Below are 24095 nucleotides of genomic sequence, written 5' to 3' on the forward strand. Positions count from 1 at the left end.
ATAAGTATTTGTTGAATGAATAAATCTTTTGATATACTAGGAGGTAATGATGGAATTAAGTTCCTTGCTCTGGAAAAATTACCAGTCTGTACATCTTCAGAAAGAAGGAATCTTAAAGGCAAACCAGCTTCCTGTTGTCTAACCCCTTTGAGCAAAGTTCCAAGTCTCTGACAATTATTCAGTTTTGCACCCACTAGTTTAACCAACCTTTCTTCCACTCCTCCCTCCATTTTTGGAGGCTGTCTGTGATACAGCTCTCAGGCATTCTCAATACACTTTAGGTGTATTTGATGGGATCTTTGATGTTTTCTTCTTTTGGAAATCACCCCAGTATATGCAGTTTTTACCCTGTGAGCTGGCTTCCCATCTGGTATCCTATGACCTCCCTCATCCCAGATCAAAGCTTTAACGTTTCTAAACAGGAAACAAAAGTTTGCCAAAACTCCCATGATTTCATAACGTTAAGAGAACACTTAAAACATGCAACAAAGGAAATTTAGAATCATGTAAAGATGTACAGCTCCCACCATCTGTCAAGGGGCATTCATTTTCTCCTCCTGCTTCTGACTTGCAAAAAATACGAGCTAATTTTGCTGCCTAACGCAGAATACCATATGTCCACGCTCTCTCAGATAATTAGCCTCTGAGTCTTTTATCTACACAAACTTGTCATTGAAAAGGTCCTTGGCTTTGAAGTCAGTGGATGGTGGAAATATCATTTGACGGTCTGAGCCCTAGTTTTTTTCAGATTGGGTCGGTTTCATGCTGGGGTCTGAGGAATTTTCCCAGACTGCTGGCCTGTTTTTCCACTTTGCCTGTTTAGGCGGATTTGGAGACAGAATTATGCTTCTCTGGGTATCTGCTTGCACAAGGGTTTACTAAAACGGTCACCATTGTGCAAGCTCCGTCTTTTCAGCGCAACTAACTTAAGCCCAGGGAGACGCACCAACGTGTTACGCAGGCCTTCCTCACTCCCACAGCTGCCCTCGGTGCCTGCCGGTTTTCCCAAAGCCACTCCCCGCCCCCGCTGCCATGTCTCTCCTTTCCTCCACGTCGCGGAGTGTGAGTCGTTGGCTGTTCCTTCTTTCGTGTCCCTCCCTCCGCCAGTCTGTTCTTTATGGGACTCCTCCCGGTCCTCCCGCCCTGCTCCGCGCGGGCTACAGCTGATCCGTCAGTTACCGCCCCTCCCTGGCGCCAGGACTCAGAGCGCCGCTCCACCCCGTCCCGCCTCCCCCGCCCCCCGCCCCGCGCAGGCCGCCTTCCCCTACATCCGGGTATCGACTCCAGCCGCCCAGACTCTGGCACTATGGTCATGGCGGAGGGGACGGCAGTGCTGAGGCGGAACAGGCCGGGCACCAAGGCGCAGGTACGATCTATGCACCTTTCCTGCCGGGGAACTCTCGGTGGCGAGCCGCGCCGCACCTGGAAGCTGGCGGCCACTGAGAGAAGGTTGGGCCCGGGGCGGTAAGCTGGCGGGCAGGGGCACCCGTGCCCGGCCTGCTCTTCCGGAGCCGCAGCCCCTGGGTCTGGCTGAGGCGGCGGCGGCTCGCGAGGCCTGCGGAGCCCTGACTTGAGGGTGGGCATGAGGGGTGTGTGGGAGCCGCTGGCGGTGACCGCCGAGGCTCGGGGCTGAGAGACTGTCAGCAGCTACTGTTTGTTTTCGTCTGTCCCCTGAACTACAGCTGACCATCGTCGGAGGGGTGCGGCCCGCCAGGTGGAGACCCTGGGGGTTTCATGAGGGTCGGGGCCGCCACGGTGGGAGGGGGTGTAAACACAGCCAACCTCTTTCTGGCTTCCGGTTCCTACCTGGTTTGTGACGTGCTTGCCCGGCTTCTGCCATCTAGCTTGTCTAGCCGGATCCGGGTGGCGATAATTTACTTTATCCTCCTCTTGCAGTTTGCCTTGACCATTTCTCGCTGCAGCTGTTCTTTGCCCCAGCAAGTTTTCATCATCAGGTTGCCCTGGTTAGATGTCATTCCTTGTTATTATGTGAGGCATAGTCAAGGAATGAACTGATAATATCTTACCAACTTTTAGTAGGGCAGTATTTGGGATGAGTTGGTGTTCGTTTAGGTATTGATTCTGGGAGTTTTCAAAAGATGGGATGCCTCACATTCTAAAGAAAAATCAAACAGGCATTTAGTTTTGATGTGATTAATCTACCAGCTGAAGTACGTTGCTCTTGAGTATGTGCTCTAAAATCAGAAGAGATGTGTTAAAGTGTAATTTTAAAGAAAAAGTGATATAAGTGGGGAGGGGGGGAGAACCTAGGAAAACACTATGGAGCTCTGACCATATGCCAGAGATTAGATTTTAATATCCTGTACAGAATTTTGGAAAGGGAATATCTTTAGATCCACGCGCCTTCCTAGCTAGATCCATGTTACAGATGAGGAAACAAGGCCAGAGAATCGACTGCTTTTGCTCGAGGTTACATAGTCTCTGGATTCTTAGTTCACTGGTGACTTTTTCTCTTTAACAAGTTTTTTTTTTTTTTTTTTGGACTGAAATGTAGAGTATTGAGCTTAAACATTGTATTATAGAGTCAAATTTAGCTGTCAGTTACTTCTGGCAATTTTATGGACATATTGCTGGAAATTTATATATTATTGTTTCTTTTTACCTTTTCCAAACTTTCTATATAAATACTTTTTTCTCAGATAACTTCTTATTCTTTGGAAACATTGTTTCTCTTAAGTGATCAACTTTTATATTTTTATATTCAGAGGTTGGCCTTTTGTACTCACATTCTGAGAATCACCATCCATTTTTTATTTACTCAGTTCTTAATTTTGAAAGATTATAAAATATTTTAAGTTAATATTGTAACACATCTGTTTCCTATGTTATAAGTCACATAAAGATATCTCCTTTACTTTTTTCCACATTGTCATAGATCAAGGTTGTTAAATCCTGACAGGAGAGGTCAGGATTAAAAAGAAGAAAAGGAAAAAAGACTGCATAAGCAGCATTCTTTCCTATTCCTTGTCTGTCACACTAATTTCCTTCAGTGAAATAGGTCTGTTCTAAATGATTTATTTACAACTGTATTTTCCTACTTTTTTTCCCTACTTTTTTTTTAATTGGTTAGATTGGGATATAGGCATATAGTTGATTTTCAATAAATGTCTATTCCCTGAAGTAGATGAGAATGTTCATTAAGCTGATTTGTGGTTCCTTTTGTGTCTAAAGTATATGACAGTTGTGATGAGACAAAACATTTGATTACCAATTAACAGTTTTGTATGTTTTCTGGATATTCCTATATGTGTTTTCTAATATTTTTAACAACTGAGCCACCCAGGCACCTGTTTTCTAATATTTTTAAAACAAAATATTTTATTTTAAAAAGAATAGTCAAAGCATATTGATAGAAACAAGTTTCAGTATAAATTACATAGGAACAATTTAAAAACTAGTCTTCAATAATATTTAGATGATGTCTAGGGAAAGACATCTTAGAACAATTTCCAGAAAGTTGTTTTTATTTCTTGACATATTAAAATAAGTTCATTTTCATTCATACAGGGCAACTATAAAAAAGAAAGATACGAAAAATTTAAGACATTTAAGAAGGCATACCCATCACCTACCCTCATAACTAAGACATTACTAATATAGATGAATCCCTCTTTATCACATTCTTCTGTCTTCTACCCACTCCTCCCAACCAATGATGGTGATTATCATTCCTTTTGTTCATACTTTTACTATGTATGCATTTATATCTATAAGTATGCTTTGGATTTCTTAAACTTTTATTCATGTGGTATCATACCCTGAATTCCTCAGTTTGGTCCAGTTTGCTTAAGATGTTTGGAGACTTACCTGTGTTGATTGGTACAGAATTATAGATCATTGGTTCACTACTACTGTTTCCCCCAGTTATAGCCCAGAGACATTTATCAGGTGACTCCAACGTGTTAGGCATTGTGCTGCCTGCTAAGGATACATAGGTAGATGTTGCTGAAAAAACCTGTTAGGTGGGACGATATTTAATCACTTAGGGGAATGCCTGTGAACTGGACCAACTATAGAGGAATTCAGAACTAGTGTAAGTTGATCCACAAAAGTTATCTATCGCCCTTAAAAGAAGGCTGGATGACTACTTTTTGATGGAGCTCATATTTTGATTTAGAAATTTAAAACACCATTTGGAATTGGAATAAAAATTTATAATGTCTGTCTACAATAGTACTACCCCCACCCCTCACCACAAACTGTTCTCTTTCGGTAAAAAACTGATTCAGTGCTTGGAGATTCTTTTTCAGCTTACCTTTTTGAGAAATATTAAACCACCATAAACAAAAAAGTGATTTATCTCCTCAGGTAATACATGAAGAGTTTATGGGAGCCCTATTTGAGGGTTTTGTGGTTGAAAAAAATGTAACTTATAGTTCAGTTAAATAAAATCTTGGTGTTCATTTAAAGACATTGAATAAAGTTCCCTTATTCACCGATAATCCTGTTGTTTACAGTATGAGAGCTTTTTTTCTCTAGTGTAACTTTGCATCTTTATTAAAAATTGAAGTTAATCACAATAATGTTGCTTTTTTGTAACTTTGTGCTTTAACAATGAGGTTTTTTTTTATAGGATTTCTATAATTGGCCTGATGAATCCTTTGATGAAATGGACAGTACACTAGCTGTTCAGCAGGTAATAACTAGTTTGTTTTGCAATTCCAATAACCTAAGCATTTTGCCTCCCTTGGTGTAAATATTCCTTTATCTTTTAGCACAAGTCAGAATCCGTGGAAATAACAGAATGCCTTTTTAAAACTTTTATCAATCCTCCATTTTGGTTAAGATGATATAGTAAACTACAATGAAGCTTAAGTACATTTAGTATCTATTAATATCTACCAAATTAGGGTACCAAATTTGATTTTAGAGTGAATTTCATTCAAAGTTAATTGAATGCTAAATTAGAATAACATAATTAGGTAGGAAAAAGAACATACTTAGTTGGTGGCTAAACACTTGAGAACATGTATCTAAATTTACTAAAAGTTACCATTATGCCTCCCTTTAGGTTGTTGCCACTATCAAGTATCTCACTAAAGAAATGATTATCAAGGAGGTGGGTTTCTGTAGCATGTTTGGTTTGAAAAGCCCCTCAAGAGACTCTTACACATTCTTTATATACTGATGGAGTTAAAAAAAAAAATGTAGCAATTCTTCGAAAATGAATAAAATCTATAATCTGGGGAAAAATAGTTTCTATAGCTAATTATTAAAAGTTGCTTTAAGGGGTTAACAAAAGGATGACTGAAATTAGGGTGTACTAGTATGTTTGACTAGACGTTGGTTAACATATTTAAAGGAAAAATATGCAATAAAGAGAAGCTATTTGGCTTTATCTTGATGGCTAGATAATAAACCTAGATAGGTATTTGGATTTTATTTTGTTATTTGAAGATCCTGGAAAATGAAATAGGGATACAATTGAATTCTTTGAGCATATAAAACATTCATGATATTAACAAATACTAAAAACCTTTAGAATGGACTTATAATATTTAGATACTTAGCACAGGAAATGGACAAGCATTCATGAATGAATGGCTATTTGTTCATTGCCTTTTAAGAATGTATTGTTCAGTCAGCAAATATTTATTGGGCAATGAGATAGGCCTTGTGGAGGATACAGAAATATAAGCCTAGAGCTCTATGCCTGGAAATTGGGGAAAATTAGAGGAAAAATGTATAGATATTTCTCCCTTTAAAAGTAGAGGTTGTGGGGCACCTGGGTGGCTCAGTTGGTTAAGTGTTTGCCTTCCGCTCAGGTCATGTTCCCAGGGTCCTGGGGTCGAGCCCTGCTTCAGCAGACTCCGCTGCTCAACAGACTCCCCTTCTCAGCAGGGGAGTCTGCTTCTCCCTCTCCCTCTGTTGCTGATCCTGTGCTCGCTGTCTCACTCACTCACTCTCTCAAATAAATAAAATCTTTTTTTTTTTTTAAGTAGAGGTTGTGTGCTGCTACTTTATTGAATTTATCAGTTTGAACAATTTTTTTGTGTGGAATCTAGGGTTTTCTACATATTGAGAGCATATCATCTGTAAACAGGTAATCTTCCTTTCTAATTCAGATGCGTTTTATTTCTATTTCTTACCTAATTGCCTGGCTAGAACTTCCAATACTACTTTGAACAGAAGGGGCAAAAGCAGGCATCTTTATCTTGTTCTTGATCTTAGAGGAAACCTTTCAGTGTTACACATTGAGTATGAGGTGCACTGTGGGTTTTTCATATGTGACCTTTATTATGTTGAGTTATGTTACTAGTTTTCTTCTATTTCTAGTTTGTTGACTGTTTTTATCCTAAAAAGGTGTTGAATTTTGTCGTATGTACCAGTTGAGATGAACATGTGGGTTTTTTCCCCCTTTGTTTTGTTAATGTGGTATATTGATCAGTTTTTGCATGTTGAACCATCCTTGTATTCTAGGAATAAATCCCACTTGATCATGATGTATAATCTTATTAATTTGCTGCTGAATTTGGCTTGTTAGGATTTTTGTATCAATGTTTGTAAGGGGTATTGGTTTCTAGTTTTCCTCGAGTGTCTTTATTTGGCTTTGGTATCATGCAATGCTGGCATCATAGAATGAGTTGAGAATTATGCCCTCCTCTTTGATTTTTTGGAAGAGTTTGAGGAGGATTGGCGTTCTGATGTTTGGTAAAATTCAGCAATGAAGCCGTTGAGTCCAGGGCTTTTCTTCGGTTGCATAACAACAGGGAGAGGCAGTCCCTTCTCAGTGGGGAGCCTGATGTGGGGCTCCCTCCCAGCACCCTGAAATCATGACCTGAGCCAAGTCAGATGCTTAACTGACTGAGCCACCCAGGAACCCCTTGAATTGCTTGCTTTTTTTTTTTTTTTTTAAAGATTTTATTTATTTATTTGACAGAGCACAAGCAGGGGGAGTAGCAGGCAGAGAGAGGAGGGAACAGGCTCCCTGCAAAGCAAGGGGGGAGCCCAATGTGGGGCTCGATCCCAGGACCCTGGGATCATGACCTGAGCCAAAGGCAGGAGTTTAACTGACTGAGCCACCCAGGTGCCCCAAGTATCTCTTTATATAATATTTTTGATAATTACTCTAGAGATTACTAAATACTTTTCAGTCTACTTAGAATCGGTATTTTACCACTTTAATTGAAATGTAAAAACTACCTTCCTATAGATCCCATTATCCCTTTATGCATTTGTTGTCTGGATTACATTTACTTACTTTGAAAACCCCATCAGACAATGTTATATTTTTTGCTTTCGTCTGCCAAACATGTTTTAAAGAATTCAGGAGGAGAATGGCCTATTATATTTATACCCAGATATTATAATTTCTGTTGCTCCTGATATCCCAGGTTTTCTTCTGGTGTTAATTATTTATTTTTTCCCTTCTGTCTAAAGGACTTCCTCTAGCAATTCTTTTAGAGTGATATGCTGGCTAGGAATCACCCTCGGTTTTCTTTCATCTGATAATGTCTTTATCTTCATTTCTGAAGGGTATTTTTGTTAGATATAGAATTCTGGGTTGATGGTTTTTTTTTTTTTTTTTTTTTTAAGATTTATTTATTTCAGAGAGAGAAAGTGAATGAGCGTGGGGTGGGGGGAGGTACAGATGGAGAGAGAGAAGCAGACACCCCCCCACCCCCCCACCCCCGGGCCAGGAGCCCAACGACAACGCAGGGCTCAATCCCAGGACCCTGAGATCATGACTTGAGCCAGAAGCAGACTCTCAACCAATTGAGCCACCCAGGTGCTCCAGCTGTTCTTTTCTTCAGCACTCTCGACATGTGCCATTCATTCCCTTCTGTCTGTGGTTCCTGATGAGAAAGCTGCAGCTTTTTAAATATTTTATAGGTCCCGTGTGGTCTTTCACTGGTTTATCTTTAATTTTTGGCACTTTGATTATGTGTCTAGGCATGGATTTCTTTGGGTTTTCCTGTTTGGTGTTCACTCTGCTTTTCTCTATTGTGGTAAATATATGTAGTATGAAATTTACCATTTTGCCATTTTAAGTGTGCTTTTTTTTTTAAGTTTTTAGGTTAATTTTTTTAAGTAAACGCTACCCCCAACATGAGGCTTGAACTCACGGCCCCGAGATCAAGAGTTGCATGTTCTGGGGCGCCTGGGTAGCGCAGTCGTTAAAAGCGTCTGCCTTCGGCTCAGGGCGTGATCCTGGCGATCCGGGATCGAGTCCCACATCAGGCTCCTCCGCTGGGAGCCTGCTTCTTCCTCTCCCACTCCCCCTGCTGTGTTCCCTCTCTCGCTGGCTGTCTCTCTGTCACATAAATAAATAAAATCTTTAAAAAAAAAAAAAAAAAAAAAAAGAGTTGCATGTTCTACCGACTGTGCCAGATAGGGCCCCTTAAGTGTACAGTTCTCTGGCATTAAGTACATTCATATTATTGTGTGATCATTACCACCTGTCTGCAGATTTTTATTTATTTATTTATTTATTTATTTATTTATTTATTTATTTATTTATTTATTAAAGATTTTATTTATTTGTCAGAGATAGCGAGAGAAGGAACCCAAGCAGGGGGAGTGGGAGAGGGAGAAGCTGACTCCCCACTGAGCAGGGAGCCTGATGTGGGGCTCAATCCCAGGACCCCTGGGATCTTGACCTGAGCCAAAGGCAGATGCTTAACTGACTAAGCCACCCAGGCGTCCCGTATTTTTTTATATTTTATTTTTTTGGTGGTCAGCAAAGCAAAGTTCATTGAGGGATAGTAAAAAAAGCTCCTGAAGAGGGAGGGGACCCGAGAGGGTTGCCCTTTCATTTTTTTAAAAGAACTTTTCAGCTTTAACAGCCGAGACTCTGTGCCCATTAAACAGTAACAGCTTACCACTACTCCCTTCCCCCAGCACACTCATCTTCTTGAATTGAGATTTTCATGTGTTCTTTGTATACCAAGTAATTTTAGATTGTATTCTGGAAATTTTGAATATTATGTTTAGACTCTGGTTTTATTGAATCCCATGGAGAATGTTGATGTTTTTGTTTTAGCAGGCATTTGACCTGATTAGATACAGGCTGCAGGTTCCAGCCAGATTGAGGTTCAGTTTTTAAAGCCTTTGTGCTACTCCGTGAATCTGTTCTGTGTGTACCAACCCATGGTCAGCCGGGGTGGAGGTATATCCCTTAGCTCAGTTCTCCATCTCTCATATGCTAATTGTGATCAGATCAATGCATGTGGGCATGCACAGATTAGGATTGAGCCCAGGAGTTCATAAACACCTTTATGGGGTCACTTTTCTGAGCTTCACTCTCTCTAATCTCTCTCTGATACATTCTGGTTTCCTGGGGCCCACCTCTTTGGTCCTCCAGCCAGAAATCACTTACTAGAATTGTGCTGTAGTTGTGGAAGGTAAAGAGAGAAAAAGAAATAAGGTTTGATTACTGTGCAGTTGTCTCAGGTGTAGACTGTGAAAGTGGAGAGAAAGCAGAGAGCAAAAACCCAGGAGCTTTTTTCCACTCTTTTTGAGTTTTAGGAGTGCCCTTTTCCACTTCTTGAGACGGAACTATGTAGTTTCTCCTAGATCTGTCAGCACCAACAGTGCTCATTTTTGGGTTTTATCCTGAATTGAGTTGAGGCCAGTGGTTACCAGAGGGGAGAAAAAAAACACAGCAAACATACTGCCAGTTCAGTGATACTTTGAATTCTGATGTTCTTTCCAGCTCCTCTTTCTGATATTTGCTTTGTAGAGACCTCAAATTGCTGCACTTCAAGTTCTGTCCAAATTTTATGGTTTTGTTCAGTGGGAGAGAAAAGTTGATGTGTGTTTACTCCATCTTACCCAGGAGTGGAAGCAATAAAATGCTTTTGCATGGTATTTTACTGTGTATTTTACTCTTCCCAAGTGATTTCTAAAAACTGCTTTAAGAAAAGTCTTACCTAAAATATAGTACTAGATCATTGTAATTATTAATAATTATAGCCCACAGGAAATCACTAGAAAGATATATTTCTGCCTTTTTCATAACAGAAGGAAGAAGAATTTCATGCTGTTTTTGACTTAGTCTAAAATCTGATGTAGTAATTTCTGTACTGGGGAGACTTGAAAGGCTTGGAAAGTGAGTATATACTGAAAGCATCTGAAATGCTAGTGAGCTTGGTCAAGGTGACAGTATCAGGTAGAAGTGGTAATACCTTTGGAAGCTAACAAAAAGTTTCTTTTCAAGAAATGGTAATAAGTTAGGATTTTAAAGTCCTTAGAAGCATAAAGAACACTATTCTCATGAGCTTGTTTTCTGGATTTTTTTGGTAGATTTTCTTAAAGATTACAAAGCCAGTTTCTTAAATAATAGTTGTACAGTTTACTCAGTTTCAAAAACTCTTAGCATTAAAATTCAGAAGCAGAAGTTTTAAGTAGTAATGGTAAATGCTCTTCCATTTAACTGAATTACTAAACAACATAATAAAGGTGATGTTGAAAAGGTACTTAATATTCCAGCTTTTCATGATAGAGCTGATTCTTTTTTTCTTATTTTATGTTTGTCCAACTTGTGATGCACATGAAAAAATTAATCGTAGTTTAGATTTATGTCACATTATGATGTGTGACAGGATAGAGAAACATGTTGCAGTTTGTAAATCTTTAGTTTTCACATGTATTTGAGGGTAATAAAAATAATTTTCCAGACTAAATGAAATTGCTGATATTACTAACTCAGAAACAATGTAAAGAGTTCCCTGACGTAAAAGTTATATTCAGTGAGCATTAAGACATTTCTTAGCTCATTTTAAGTGATAGCTGTCTCTATTTGCATAAAAGTATGGAGGACTCAGTTCAGAAAACACATGACATTTTTGCTTTCTTTCAAAGTTACAGATTTCTTTTGTTCTCTTAAATATTTTACATAAATCATCATTAATAAAAGGATTCTAGATTCCCTAAAGATTGACAGCTTGTAATTCTACATATAAAAATTTTAATAATTATAAGTAAATTCATTTACTAAATATGTGGTTAAAAAGTTAATGTTGATTATGAGCAAACCATATTGCAGAGAATATTTTTTTTTTAAGATTTTATTTATTTATTTGACAGAGAGAGACAGCCAGCGAGAGAGGGAACACAAGCAGAGGGAGTGGGAGAGGAAGAAGCAGGCTCCTAGCGGAGGAGCCTGATGTGGGGCTCGATCCCAGAACGCTGGGATCACGCCCTGAGCCAAAGGCAAACGCTTAACGACTGTGCCACCCAGGCGCCCCAAGCAGAGAATATTTTTGTGTGCTAACTACCAAACTGTTTTGGGGACCACTAAAGAATATTAAAGAATCAGGGTCTACACTCCATTTTTAGTAAATTTTTTCATCCCTAATCCTCCACGGCTTTAACATTTCAGGTAATTACATACCTTTATCCTTGACTTCAAGTAATATAATTTAGGAAAAGACAATAAAAATTTGTTAAAAATCGCCTATCTACCAGATGCTAATACTAAAATTTAAAACAAAACTAAGTCTCTTTTTTATTTGAGGGAGACCCTCGAAAATAACTGTTATACATTAAATATAAATAAATGCTTGTAAGAGTTCTATAGGAGGTATAATAGGAGCAGGAAAGATAAGAGTGCATAGACAGATTGCTAATGTAGATTATATAGTGACAAATGGAGGAAATCAGAGGGAGTTCTGTGAGTACTAGAATAATCAGGAAAGATTTGAATGTGCTGGGGGACAGAGAGTTTGGAAAGAATTGTATGGAGTTTGAAGTGGCCGGTGGAAAAGGTAAAGAATTTGCTGCGTTCTGCTTGAGGAGAGAAGCAATTTCATGCAGAACTTTGGACCTTAGGATGGGGTCAGAAAATCAGGGAGAGTGGTTTAAACAGGCATTAGGGAGTCATTAAAATCTTTTGAGCAGGTTTTTGACATGAGAGTAATATTCAAGAAACATTGCCTAAAAATAAGCATAATAGATAGGCGCAGTTATTAAGTATCTGTAATGAGGCATTTTAATCTAATTTAGCCTATTCAGATTTCAGAGTATTTAAATCATAGATTGAATGAAACATTGAAAAGATCTGAAATTTAAAGTTTTATTTTACTTTAAGTGAATGGCTGTGCCTTTTTTTTTCCTTTTGATTTATTTTTCTGCTAGTTATTTTTGTAAACAACTTTATTGAATACCACATACCATAGAAATCGCCCATTTAAAATATGCATACGTGGTTTTTTAGTATATTCACAGGGTTGTACACCATCACCACAATCTGATTTTAGAACATTTTCATTCCCCACCTGAAAGAAATCCCATTCACATTAGCAGTTATCTTTGTTCTCCTTTGTCTCCTCTTCTTTCCCCAGTCCTAAACAGCTACTATTTTTTGTCCTCATAGATTTGCCTATTCTAGATACTTGCTATTCATGAAATCCTATATTATGTACAACAGTTATATTTATATTGTCTACATTTTGTGTTCTTATGAAAATTATCGTTTACAGTTTTGATCCCACATCCAGTCCTGGTAAGTACCATATCTGCACTTATATGGTAGATCTTATCCCAAAGAAGTTGAATTGGAGAAAGCATAGGTAAGGGTTACCTCCTTTCTTCTGAATTAGTGATTATGATTCTGTACTTGGTTTCCTAATTTGTGTATAACCCAAAAAAGTTGGAACATAAGAGCAGTCATGTATTCAAAAATTAAATATATTTAACATAAGATTTATCATGAAGTCTAATATTTTAATTAACTCTGAGAACTTTTTTGTTTATAGTATATTCAACAAAACATAAGAGCAGATTGTTCCAATATTGACAAAATTCTTGAACCACCTGAAGGCCAAGATGAAGGTGTATGGAAATATGAGCATTTAAGGTAAATCTTCATGATATATCAAAACAGTGATAGTAATTCCACTTTAAAATTAACTTTTAATGTTGATGATTATGAATTGTAAATAAAATCATTATGTAATTGCAGACTAAGAAGCCAGATTTTAAAGCTTTTGTGTTTTCAGTGTTACAAAGTTTTCAACTTTGTTATTTACTGATTGTTTTCTTCATTTATGGATATGGGCATTATTATCTATTTACACAGCTTTTTGTTCTTTCATTCTTTCTCTCTGTCTCCCTCCCCCCTTCTCTCTTTTTCTTGATCTCTACACCCAATGTAGGATTTGAACCCACAACCCCAAGATCAAGATTTGCACGGTGTATGTACTGAGCCAGCTAGGCATCCCTGTACAGTTTTTCTTAACCACAAATTATCCCTTAACCATAAATGCATTATCTCTATTTTCCACTCATGATAAACTTTATTTCTCTATGGAGGATCATAAGAAGGTCCTAGTCTAGGCTTGGTATCTGGTGAGTTGCCTATTAACTGCTGTGAACTTCTAGTCTTCCATGTGGTAAATAAAGATTAATTGTAATTCTAGGGGCACCTGGGTGGCTCAGTAGGTTAAGTGTCTGACTCTTGATTTCAGCTCACATTATGATCTCAGGGTCATGAGATCAATCCTATCAGGCTCTACACTCAGCAGGTAGTCTGCTAGAGATTCTCTTTCTCCCTCTGTCCCTCCCCCCGACTTGCAAGTGTGTGTGTACACATGTGTTCACTCACTCTCTCTCTCCCAAATCTTTAAAGATTAATTGTAATTCTGAAGTAAGGAGTTTGAGCACTTTTCCTGATGCCCTTTGAATGAGAGAATTGATGACTAGTGAATGACAGTTAACTAGAGTTAAACTTAGAGTTACTAAGTTGTTTCTGGAAGTTACAAACTTCCACTGTAAATGGGAACTGAGATGAGTTGATAGGTTAAATATAAAGAATGTGGCATGAGATATATGTTCATCAGAGTTTACTTTTTGAGTTGATTTTTAAGTAATAAGTGGAGTAGAAATAGTACTTACCCTAAATAAAATAGATAATATTTCCTGCTAGACATTGCTAAGACATAATGTTTTGTCATAACAGTTCAGCAATGTCAGGTTGCTAAGACTTCTTTGTATTCTGCCAGTTTCTTAGACAAATCACTTGACTACTTGATCTAGTTTTTTTTTTTTTTTTAAGAGTTTATTTAAGGTAATCTCTACACCCAGCATGGGGCTCAAACCTACAACCCCAAAATTAACAGTTGCATGCTACACCGACTGAGCCAGCCAGTCATCCCTGATCTAGTTCTTTAAAACCACATCTTAATGCATGATAATTGAAAGTATGAATATGTAGATAGTTTCCCATTCTTATAAATCAAGATAGCACTTCAGTACATATTCTCTGCCTTACTTTAATCAGCTTTGAAAAAAATAACTACCTACTTACCTGTTGGGATTAATGATGAAAATAAATGAGGATGTTTTTTCCACTACGAGTATAATTCCAAAGAAGTGAGGGCTGATTTTAGAGTTCACAGATTTATATTGATTGATTGTAGGGCTCCATACCAAACATGGGGCTTGAAATCCTGAGATTGAGAGTCACATGCTTTACTGACTGAGCCAGATAGGTACCCCCAAGGGCTGATTTTAGTATACAAGATCTTAATTTCAGATCTAAGAATAACTTTTCTCCCTATTTAACTTAGACTATAAAATATGCAATATACAAAATTTATAAAACCTTTCTCCTGTTCTGTTCCGGTGCTGTTACTTTTACTTTTTTCCCCTTGAATATTATCCAATTTATTTTGGTTTTGTATTTATGTATTATAGATCACATATATATTCTTTTGTGTCTTTATCGTAGTGAATACATCTTTGTAGTTCACCAAGAAGAGTTTTGAAAGTAGCTTTTTGGTTTTTTTCATGTGCTTGATGTAATTGATTTGAGCCTTAATACTTGATTTTATTAGTTAATATAGTTGATAATATTATGATGTTAATGGGACTTCATTCAAATCTCTCACTAGCCCATACGGAATCTTTGTAGTTAGGAAAAGATGCCTCTTCTTCTGAGTGGATACAATCCTATGGCAGGATGCATGGTTTAGAGATTACAATGTAGGCTGGATTTCAGCTCTGGCTTGTCTCTTCAGCTGCTCAACTATATCTGTTAGCCCTATGCTGAATTAACTTGAAGCTGTTATATTTGCACTGTGTGCCACAGATTGTACTCATAACACTGCCAGATCAGTAGCTTAATTTTGCCGTTGGCCATAAGTGAGCTAAACTAGATGAGAAACTATTTTTCACCACCTGTCTTTATTACCACTTAGTGGAAAACAACTCAAAAACCTGTAACATGCAGGCTACAGATAAGGGGCAGTAGAGGGGTGGTGTGGTGAATCAGAAATAGTGTTATTTTTGTGACCTAAGAACAGCATTATTGTTAGGGATCTGAAAGGAAATACATTCACAGACAAGTGAAAATTTGACTCCTTATTTGCTTTCTTCTATTATCACATACTTTAAATAGTTTTTCTTTCATATGTGGGCAGGGTTTTTTTGTGTGTGTTTGTTTTGTTTTTGCCCTTTGGGACTCTTATCTTCTACCTTTGTAAAAGGTTTTAGCTTTGCATTTTTAGGGACTCAGACTGTTCTCATTTGTTGGGGAAACATAATAGTGATTAATTGGTAAGATTTTTAGAGGGAAATGCATTCAGTATTTTGACAGCAATAAAGTAAGTTAGCTTTTTGACATAGACGATTGTCTTTTCATATAAAATAATGTTAGTTTAAAAATGATAATCTTGATGTTATGAAGTTTCCTCCATTCTTCATTTATTCAGAAATATTTTTTGAGCATTTACTATGTTCCAAGCATTGTTCTAGGCTTTATGATTCTCAGTTTGGCAGTTTTAGAAGAAGTAGATCATGAAAAAATGCTTACAATCTACTAAGTGACCAAAAAGCAAGTTGCAAAATTGTGTATGCTATGATCCCAGTATGTTGTAATCTTTGCATAGAAAATCAAATTTACTTTATAACTTTTGGGAAGAGGTGGCGGAATTATGGAGGATTTTCTTATTGTACATTATATATTTGTTCATATTTGACTTTTTATAAGGAGCATGTTGTTTGTAATCAGAGCAAAACTTTGTAAAATATATAGGCATATAAAACATCTAGTCTTTTTTTTTTTTTTTAAGACTTCGTTTATTTTATTTGAGAAAAAGCATGAGCAGTGGGGAGAGGGAGAAGCAGGCTCTCGGCTGAGCAGGGAGCTTGAGGTGGGACTCATCCCAGGACCCCGGGATCATGACCTGAGCCGAAGGCAGACCCTTGACTGACTAAGCCACACAGGCGCCCCATTCCTTTTTCTATATATGTTTGTGTATAGATATATATACACATAATTTTTTGCATAACTGGAATCTTATTGTGAATATAGACACACATCCTTTGTTTATGTACATACCAACAATTTACTACTGTGCAATTACTGATTATTTGGAGTGTTTCAAAAAAATTTTATGTGTATTTTCTGTGAACATCTTTGTATATATATCTGCCTGGAATTTTGGTTATTTTATTAGAATAGATTCTTAGGAGAATGACTTAGGAAAAAATACACACTTCCTAAGGGTCTTAGTATATATTTTCAGATTACTTCTCAGAAAAATTGTACGAATTTCTAGTGTAAAAGTCTGATCAGTTCACTGTACTCTGATATTGAACATTATTAGGGTTGTTAGTTTTGGGTTTTACTTACTAAACTGTCTTTTTAAGAAACGTGCCATGTAAATTCAGATGGTGTTGATAATGGTGATGAGAGAGGAAGAATGATACTATTGGGATTCTGTTTTTACAATTAGTATTCTAAAAATAATGTGGAGGATGGATAAGACTTTTCACTTATGTATTTGCATTTTTAGGCAATTCTGTCTTGAACTAAATGGACTTGCTGTCAAACTTCAGGTAATATTTTCTTTAAGTTAAAGCTATAATTGGAAGTTTTTATGTTTTTCTGTTATTGTAACTTAAGGTGTTTACAAAGACTTACCCAACATTTCTGATTATTCTAGAGTTTTACATGGAAATGTAATAAGCCAAATGATAAACTTTCTTATTATTTTACATATTAAGAAATGTAACTCTTTTCTAACAGAGTGAATGCCATCCAGATACATGTACTCAGATGACAGCAACTGAACAATGGATTTTTCTTTGTGCAGCTCATAAAACTCCAAAAGAGGTGAGAAATAATGAAATAGAATGACTAATAAAATCATTATAACCTAAATCTCTCTCAGAGAGTGGTAGATAAATTTTTAGTGTTTAGTTCACTGTTTGTCATTTGGTTTAGAGTTCTTTGTTGCAGATTTATTGCCAGTATGCTATTTTAAGATTTCTTCTAAAAATGATTATCATTTTTTGTAACTGGGCAGTGTCATGGGTTAGAACTCACTTTGTGATTCACTGGCTATCACGGAATAGCATCTGTCATATCACACTGATATCTAATGTATAATGGATGAGATATACATCTTTAGTTTTTTGGTTCAGTCATAATTTTTTTTTAGTCATTGATGATTTCTTTTGATAGGAGTAACTGTTGGTGATTACTAATTGATGCTCAATCTGTTAATGAAATGTTGCTTTTGGGCTCCTTAACTTTACAGTCAGTACTTTTTACTCTACATTTTATTACTATTTCCTCCTATTTATTTGAAACCCACCGTAATGATTTTCCTCTCCATATTGGTCCTACATTGAAAAAGTTATACATGTTTTCTCCTCATTTAGTTTTTGTCGAGGTGAGGGTATAGGAAGTAACAATTGTTTATAGAACATTTTTAGTACAAATAATTCCTTCATATTATCTAATAGCCAGTACATAATTCAGTTTTCCTTAGTTAATTCAAAAATTACAGCTGATTTGTTTATTCATTGCCTTCCCCGTGATTTGCATTCCCTTTTAATCTGTACTTTTTACTTGACACTTAAATGTATTGAAGATGTTTGGATTAGGTCAGTTCTATAGAATTATAGACCTTCAGATGGTCATTTTATTGCTAGACTTCTAAGGCTTGACAACTGGAGAGTTTCTGGTTGCAAAATGAACATCTGGTATTCCTTTATTTGGGAATGTAAATTCTCCAAAATAAGGAGTATATAGCACTTACTCGGTTGACTGATTTCATTCAGGGTGTGACTTTTTTTTATGTTAGTTAATTGAAGCAATATTAAGATTGTGTATCACTTTACATCTGGGAAAATCCACATAGTAGTTTATTGATAATTTCCTGAAATTGGCTACTTAGTAAGTATAGTGAATTATGTGATAATTGCAATTAGGAAGTTGAATCAAGAAGGCTAATTTAATTTTGGCAAATAGTAAAGATGCATTATTTTCACTTCAGAGTGGAAAAGATGCCCAGTTTGTGATGTATTATGAGATTTATATGTACTCTTTGTCACATCTGCTTTTTTCTTGATTAACGTTAAATGTAAGATAGGATGATCATCAGCATTAGGTCCTGTGAATGAGTCTTAAAATTGCAACATTGATTGCTGAAGACAAGCTCCATTGAATTGTCCATGTGTCAAGGGAGGATGATGGTAGGATTTTCAAATGGTAGTTGTATGGAAAGGGATTTTTGTAAAAATGCAAACAAAAGAAAATCTTGAAAGGATGCTTTCTGAACTCTTGGAATAATTGTGCAGGCAAGAAATAATAGCAACTAACAGATTAGTAGCTAAGAAAGTTGCTCTTCTGGATTAAAAGAATGGGGAGGATTCTGACATAGAAGAGGCAGGGTACTCCGCACCAGTGTTGATTTACTCGAGAATTTAAAGACACTCATTGCAGCAAATTGGGTAAATTGTACACAGTGATAAGTGACACTAATTGTAAGTGACAAAGGTTATAACATGTTATTATCTGATAGCCCTTTCAGACATATGCAGACTGCAGTAACATATACTTGGCAAAATAGAATTTATAAAGCTTGTGAACACATTACTTATTATTTGGTGACCTTCTGTATTTTGCCAACTTTTTGCTGTTAAATATGATACAAAGTAGGATGAGTTAACTGAGAATTAATTGGCGGGGGAGGGAGAAGGAAGGAAGCAGCTAAAACAAGGTAAAACTCCCCCCCCCCAAAAAAAATTTTTTTTCCAGAAACCAATTAATCTAAAGTTACGCTGATACAGCAATAACCGTGAACTGCATGTGGCTACGGAGCATTTAATGTTGGTAGTCCAATCTGAGATGTACTCTAAGTGCAAAATAAAATACCAGTTTCAAAGAGTTAGTACAAAAGGCAATGTCAAATATCTCATTAAGAGATAACTGGATGGGGCGCCTGGGTGGCTCAGTAAGTTGAGCATCTGCCTTCAGCTCAGGTCATGATCCCAAGGTTCTGGGATCGAGCCCTGTGTTGGGCTCCTTTCTCAGTGGGGAACCTGCTTCTCCCTCTCCCTCTGCCTGCTGCTTCCCTTGCCTGTGCTTGCTCACTCTCACTCTCTCTGTCAAATAAGTAAATAAATAAATCTTAAACAAAAAGAGATAACTGGATATCTGCACACAAAAGAATGAAGTTAGACCCCTGCCTCACACCTTATACAAAACTTGGCTTAAAAATGGATCAAACCCCCAAATATAACAACTAGAATTATAAAACTCTTAGAAAAAAATAAATGTGTAACTCTTCATGACCTTGGGCTAGGCACTGATTTCTTAGATACGACATCAATAGCACAAATAAAAGAAAATATAGATCAGATTCAATCAAAATTAAAATTTTTTTTGCCTCAAAGGACACTGTCAAGAAAGTGAAAAGCCAGTCTGCAGAATGAGAAAAATATTTTTTATAAATCGTAACTCTGATAAGGGTCTGGTATTCAGATACATAAAGAACTGTTGCAATTCAGCAGTTAAAAGACTACCCAATTAAAAAATGAGCAAAAGATTTGAATAGACATTTCTCTAAAGAAGATAAACAAATGGTCAGTAAGCATATGAAAAGATGCTCAACATCATTAATCATCAAAACCACAATGAGAACAGTTAAACAGAATGTATAGAATGAAATATTATTCAGTCATAAAAGAGAGTGAAGTTCTGATACATGCTACAATGTTGATGAACCTTGAGGACATTTTGCTGAGTGAAATAAGCCAGACATAAAAGGACAGCTATTGTATGATTCCACTTATATGAAATATCTAGAAAGGATGGTGGGGATGGGATGTTGTTACTTAATGGTTTATAGAGTTTCTGCTTGGGATGATGAAAAACCTTTTGTTACAAACACGTAGTAGTGGTGGTTGTACAATAATGAATGTAATTATTGCCACTGAGTTGTACATTTAAAAAAGTTTGAAATGGCAAAATTCATCTGAAATGTATTTTACTACATTTTTTTAAATGGAAAAAGAAAAGATATACTCCATAATGGCATACACTTCATCTACTAGACTGATTAAAATATAAAAGGTAATAACCAGTGTTGGCCAGGATGTCGAGGGAGTAGAACCCTCATACACTGCTGATAGGACTGTAAAATACTGTAGCCACTTTGGAAAACAGTCTGGAAGTTCCTTAAAAAGGTAAGCATAGTTACTCTATGACTTAGCAATTCCACTCTTAGGTATATACCCAAAAGAATTGAGAACATATGTCCATACAAAACTTGTACACTAATATTGTCACAGTGTTCATGATAGCCAAACATGGAAACAACCAAATTTTTAATAACTGATGATGAGTAAACAAAATGTGGTATATGCCCATGGTGGAATATTATTCAGCCATAAAAAGGAATGACGTCTGTAAGGGATTACAGCATTTTGTATATATAAGAAACATTAAAGTCTAAAAAGATTTTGAATAAAAGAAAAATAAAGTACTCATGCTGCACTGTGGATGAGCCTTGAAAACATGCTAAGTGACACAAAAGGCCACTATTATTCCTTTTTTGTTTTTTTGAGAGTGAGAGAATGCCTGTGTTATGGGGGAGGGGCAGAGGGAGAGGGAGCATCTTCCCAAAGTAGGGCTCAGTCTCATGACTCTGAAATCATGACCTGAGCTGAAATCAGGAGTCCAAGGCTTAACTGACTGAGCCACCCAGGCATTCCTGTATTATTCCATTTTTAGGAAATACCCAGAATAGGCAAATCCATGGAAAACAGAAAGTAGATTAATTGTTGCTTCAAGTTAGGGGGAGGAGAGAATGAGAAGTGACTGTTAATTGATACTGGGTTTCTTTTGGGGGTGATGAAAATGTTTAGGAATGTAGTTGGTGATGGTTGCATAAATTTGTGAATATACTGAAAACTTCAGAGTTGTACATTTTAAAAGAGTTGTTTTTGGTATGTGAATTACATCTTAATTTTTAAATACCCCAAAGAAGCTCATTAATAATTTTTATATCAATTATATGTTGACATAATTTTGGCTATATAGAGTTAAATAAAATAAGTCATTAAAATTAATTTCACCCGTTTTTTTACTTTTTTAATATAACTGTATTTGTTGTAACACTGAATTTTACAGTCATTCTGATATTATAAGAGACCTTTTTCTTCAAACGTGCTCAGGTTTTTGGAATAAGACAAGTATATAATAAACAGACCTCATATAAGAAGCATGATGCATTTTTTCTGTCCTTTCTTTTATAGTGTCCTGCAATAGACTATACTAGACATACACTTGATGGTGCTGCATGTCTTCTGAATAGCAATAAATATTTTCCCAGCAGGTAAATAAAAATTTTAAACATAGTGTTAAACCTTTTGGGTTTAATTTAAAACGTTGGTATTTGTATTAAAACAAACTAGGTTGTTGTTAATGCATTATATTCTTTAAACTTTTTTTTTTTTTTTAAGCTGTATATTTAGCTAGTTCAGAATTACTCAAATTTTGAAATTAAGGTTGTGGTTAAACTAAAAGCAGCAGGACTTGGCTCCCAAAGCTCAGGTCAGTTTAGTCAAGGGTAGTCCCTGCTGCTGTGTGTCATTCTCCAGGGCTCTCCCTCTCATGCTTTAGAGTTGAGATATTTACACATTTGCTTACTTGAATCTCTGTGCTAGGGCTGGCCTCCTCTTTACACAGCATGCCTAAAGAACAGAATTTCCTAAGTTGGACTGCTCGTTTTTGAAGGATTCCTTATCCTTGCCTACAGGTTTTTAAGATCTGGGAAGAAGCTTCTGTATATTGTAATATATTATTGGAGAAGTTTGTTGACGGGCCTTTTATTCTATTAAGATACCTATTATCAGATGGATAGACTTGGAGATTCTTTCCCCCAGATAAAGAGCTCAAATAAAATATGTTTTAAAAAAATACTGTTTTTTGCTTCGGTATCCTTTATACATTTTTAAAATTTTTTAATTTTTTTAAGTAATCTCTACACTTGACATGGGGCTTGAACTCACAACCCCTGCTCCACTGACTGAGCCAGGCGCCCCTACATTTTTTTTTTTATATGTAGGCATTTTTTATTAAAAAAAAACAAGTTGTATAGAATAAAACAATTCCTTTTAGCTGTTTTAATCATCTGTAGTGAACAAAGTGTTAATGTTGTCAGTGTTATGTTTTAGTAAATTTTGATTTGTCAGGGATTTAATTACATTGAACTTTAACAAAGTTTCAAAACTTGTAATACTGAGTTTCTTAGGCAATGTGGTTAGGTAGAAAGAGCACTGGCCCAGGAGTAAAGAACAGAGGTCCGAGTCCTACTCTTGCCACCTACTAGCACTGTGACCTTGCACTGGTCACTTTTTTCCCTAGGTGTAAGTTTCCACACTTGTGAATTGAGAAGATTAGACTGTATTTTTCGTGAGATCTGTCCAGCTCTATGAATCTGATGTTTTTCCTATTTCTAGGGTTAGCATAAAGGAATCATCTGTAGCAAAACTAGGATCAGTATGCCGTAGGATTTACAGAATATTTTCACATGCTTATTTTCATCATCGGCAGATATTTGATGAATATGAAGTAAGTATATTTCACTAATTACCTGATGCATTCTTATCAGAATGACAATAATATATGTTGATGTTATGTCTAGTTTTTTTGGTTTTGAATAGTAAGTTAAAATAACTTTTTTTTCCTTTCTCTCTACAGAATGAAACATTTTTGTGTCACCGGTTTACTAAATTTGTGATGAAATATAATTTGATGTCCAAGGATAACCTGATTGTACCAATTTTAGAAGAGGAAGTTCAGAATTCAGTTTCTGGGGAAAGTGAAGCATAAAGGGAATCATATAGAAAAAAATGTACTGATCACATAATTAACAATAATTATGTACTGTATATATATCATTTTAGACACATCAATCATGTATCCATATTATAGCTTTGTTTAGTATAGGTTTTTGTATGCTGAGTGTTGCCTTTTAAAATGGGAAATACTTTTTAAGTTATTCATGAGCTGTATATTCACCAGTGTGGCACTCATGGTTTTTAAATAAGATTAGTATTATCTGTTTATAATGCCTGTTAATAAAAGAATTTACAGTTTGGTAAAATTGCTGCTAAACAATCATTGGATCACAATCCTCATCAAATAAACCCATCTATAAAAAGATGAGTGAACTCGAGGTTTCGCACAAGCCATTTACTAAAAAATAGTAATATTTTCCTTTGGTTTTACCCATAGTTTAGATATTCTAGAAAATTCTGTAGTATATAGTTCAGTCTTAACTGTTAACTTTTCAAAAATGAGATGAAAATGTTTTAAAATTCTGTTTATAGTTTTTGATACACATGATTATGTGTATAATCCAAATATAAATGCAAATGAAGTATTAGTAATACTTAAATAATCGTACTGTGCTACATAAATTATATTCTAGACCAGCATACTTGGAAAGGATTTACCTTTCTGCAACAGTGGACTGTTAAATACAAGATGGTGATAATGATAAGGCATGTAAATGACGTTCCCACGGGAAACCTGCCCTGTCCTTCTGTTCTCATTTCCCTTAACTCCCTATCCAACCTGCATTAGCTGAGAAGCTTTTCACCAGACTGTGATTTAGTGTGGCTTATACCTATTTATATTTGTACTAATTGCTTACAGATTATACCTCATATTAGCAATTACATTACACTACAGGAAAAATGTATTGGCATAGGCTCTTGCTTATCTTTGTTTTGCGAAATCGTTCTAATTACTTGGGAAGCATTCTTTAAAATAGTTTGATTCTTCCTGTTAGTAGTATTAATCCTTTCATCTAAGCATCTAAGTGAGTGAC

The 24095-nt window shown here is 36.2% G+C and overlaps 1 protein-coding gene across 2 annotated transcripts; it reads left to right on the top strand.

Annotated features, from left to right (window-relative positions):
• Nucleotides 1-1213: 1213 nt before the first annotated feature.
• On the top strand, nucleotides 1214-23234 carry MOB4 (MOB family member 4, phocein). Of its 2 annotated transcripts, XM_045806391.2 has the most exons (9): nucleotides 1214-1366; nucleotides 4595-4657; nucleotides 5033-5080; nucleotides 12720-12820; nucleotides 16761-16803; nucleotides 16994-17080; nucleotides 21514-21593; nucleotides 22720-22831; nucleotides 22961-23234. In XM_045806391.2, the coding sequence occupies exons 1-9, from the start codon at nucleotides 1307-1309 to the stop codon at nucleotides 23090-23092; spliced, it is 726 nt and encodes a 241-aa protein (XP_045662347.1). In that variant the 5' UTR covers nucleotides 1214-1306; the 3' UTR covers nucleotides 23093-23234. The 2 variants fall into 2 exon arrangements, with proteins under 2 accessions (XP_045662347.1, XP_045662349.1); XM_045806393.2 differs by lacking the exon at nucleotides 5033-5080.
• The last annotated feature ends 861 nt before the right edge of the window (nucleotides 23235-24095 follow it).

The sequence above is a fragment of the Ursus americanus genome, chromosome 1 (assembly GCF_024610735.1).
Source record: "Ursus americanus isolate L20-20 chromosome 1, mUrsAme1.1.p, whole genome shotgun sequence".
NCBI lineage: Eukaryota > Metazoa > Chordata > Mammalia > Carnivora > Ursidae > Ursus > Ursus americanus.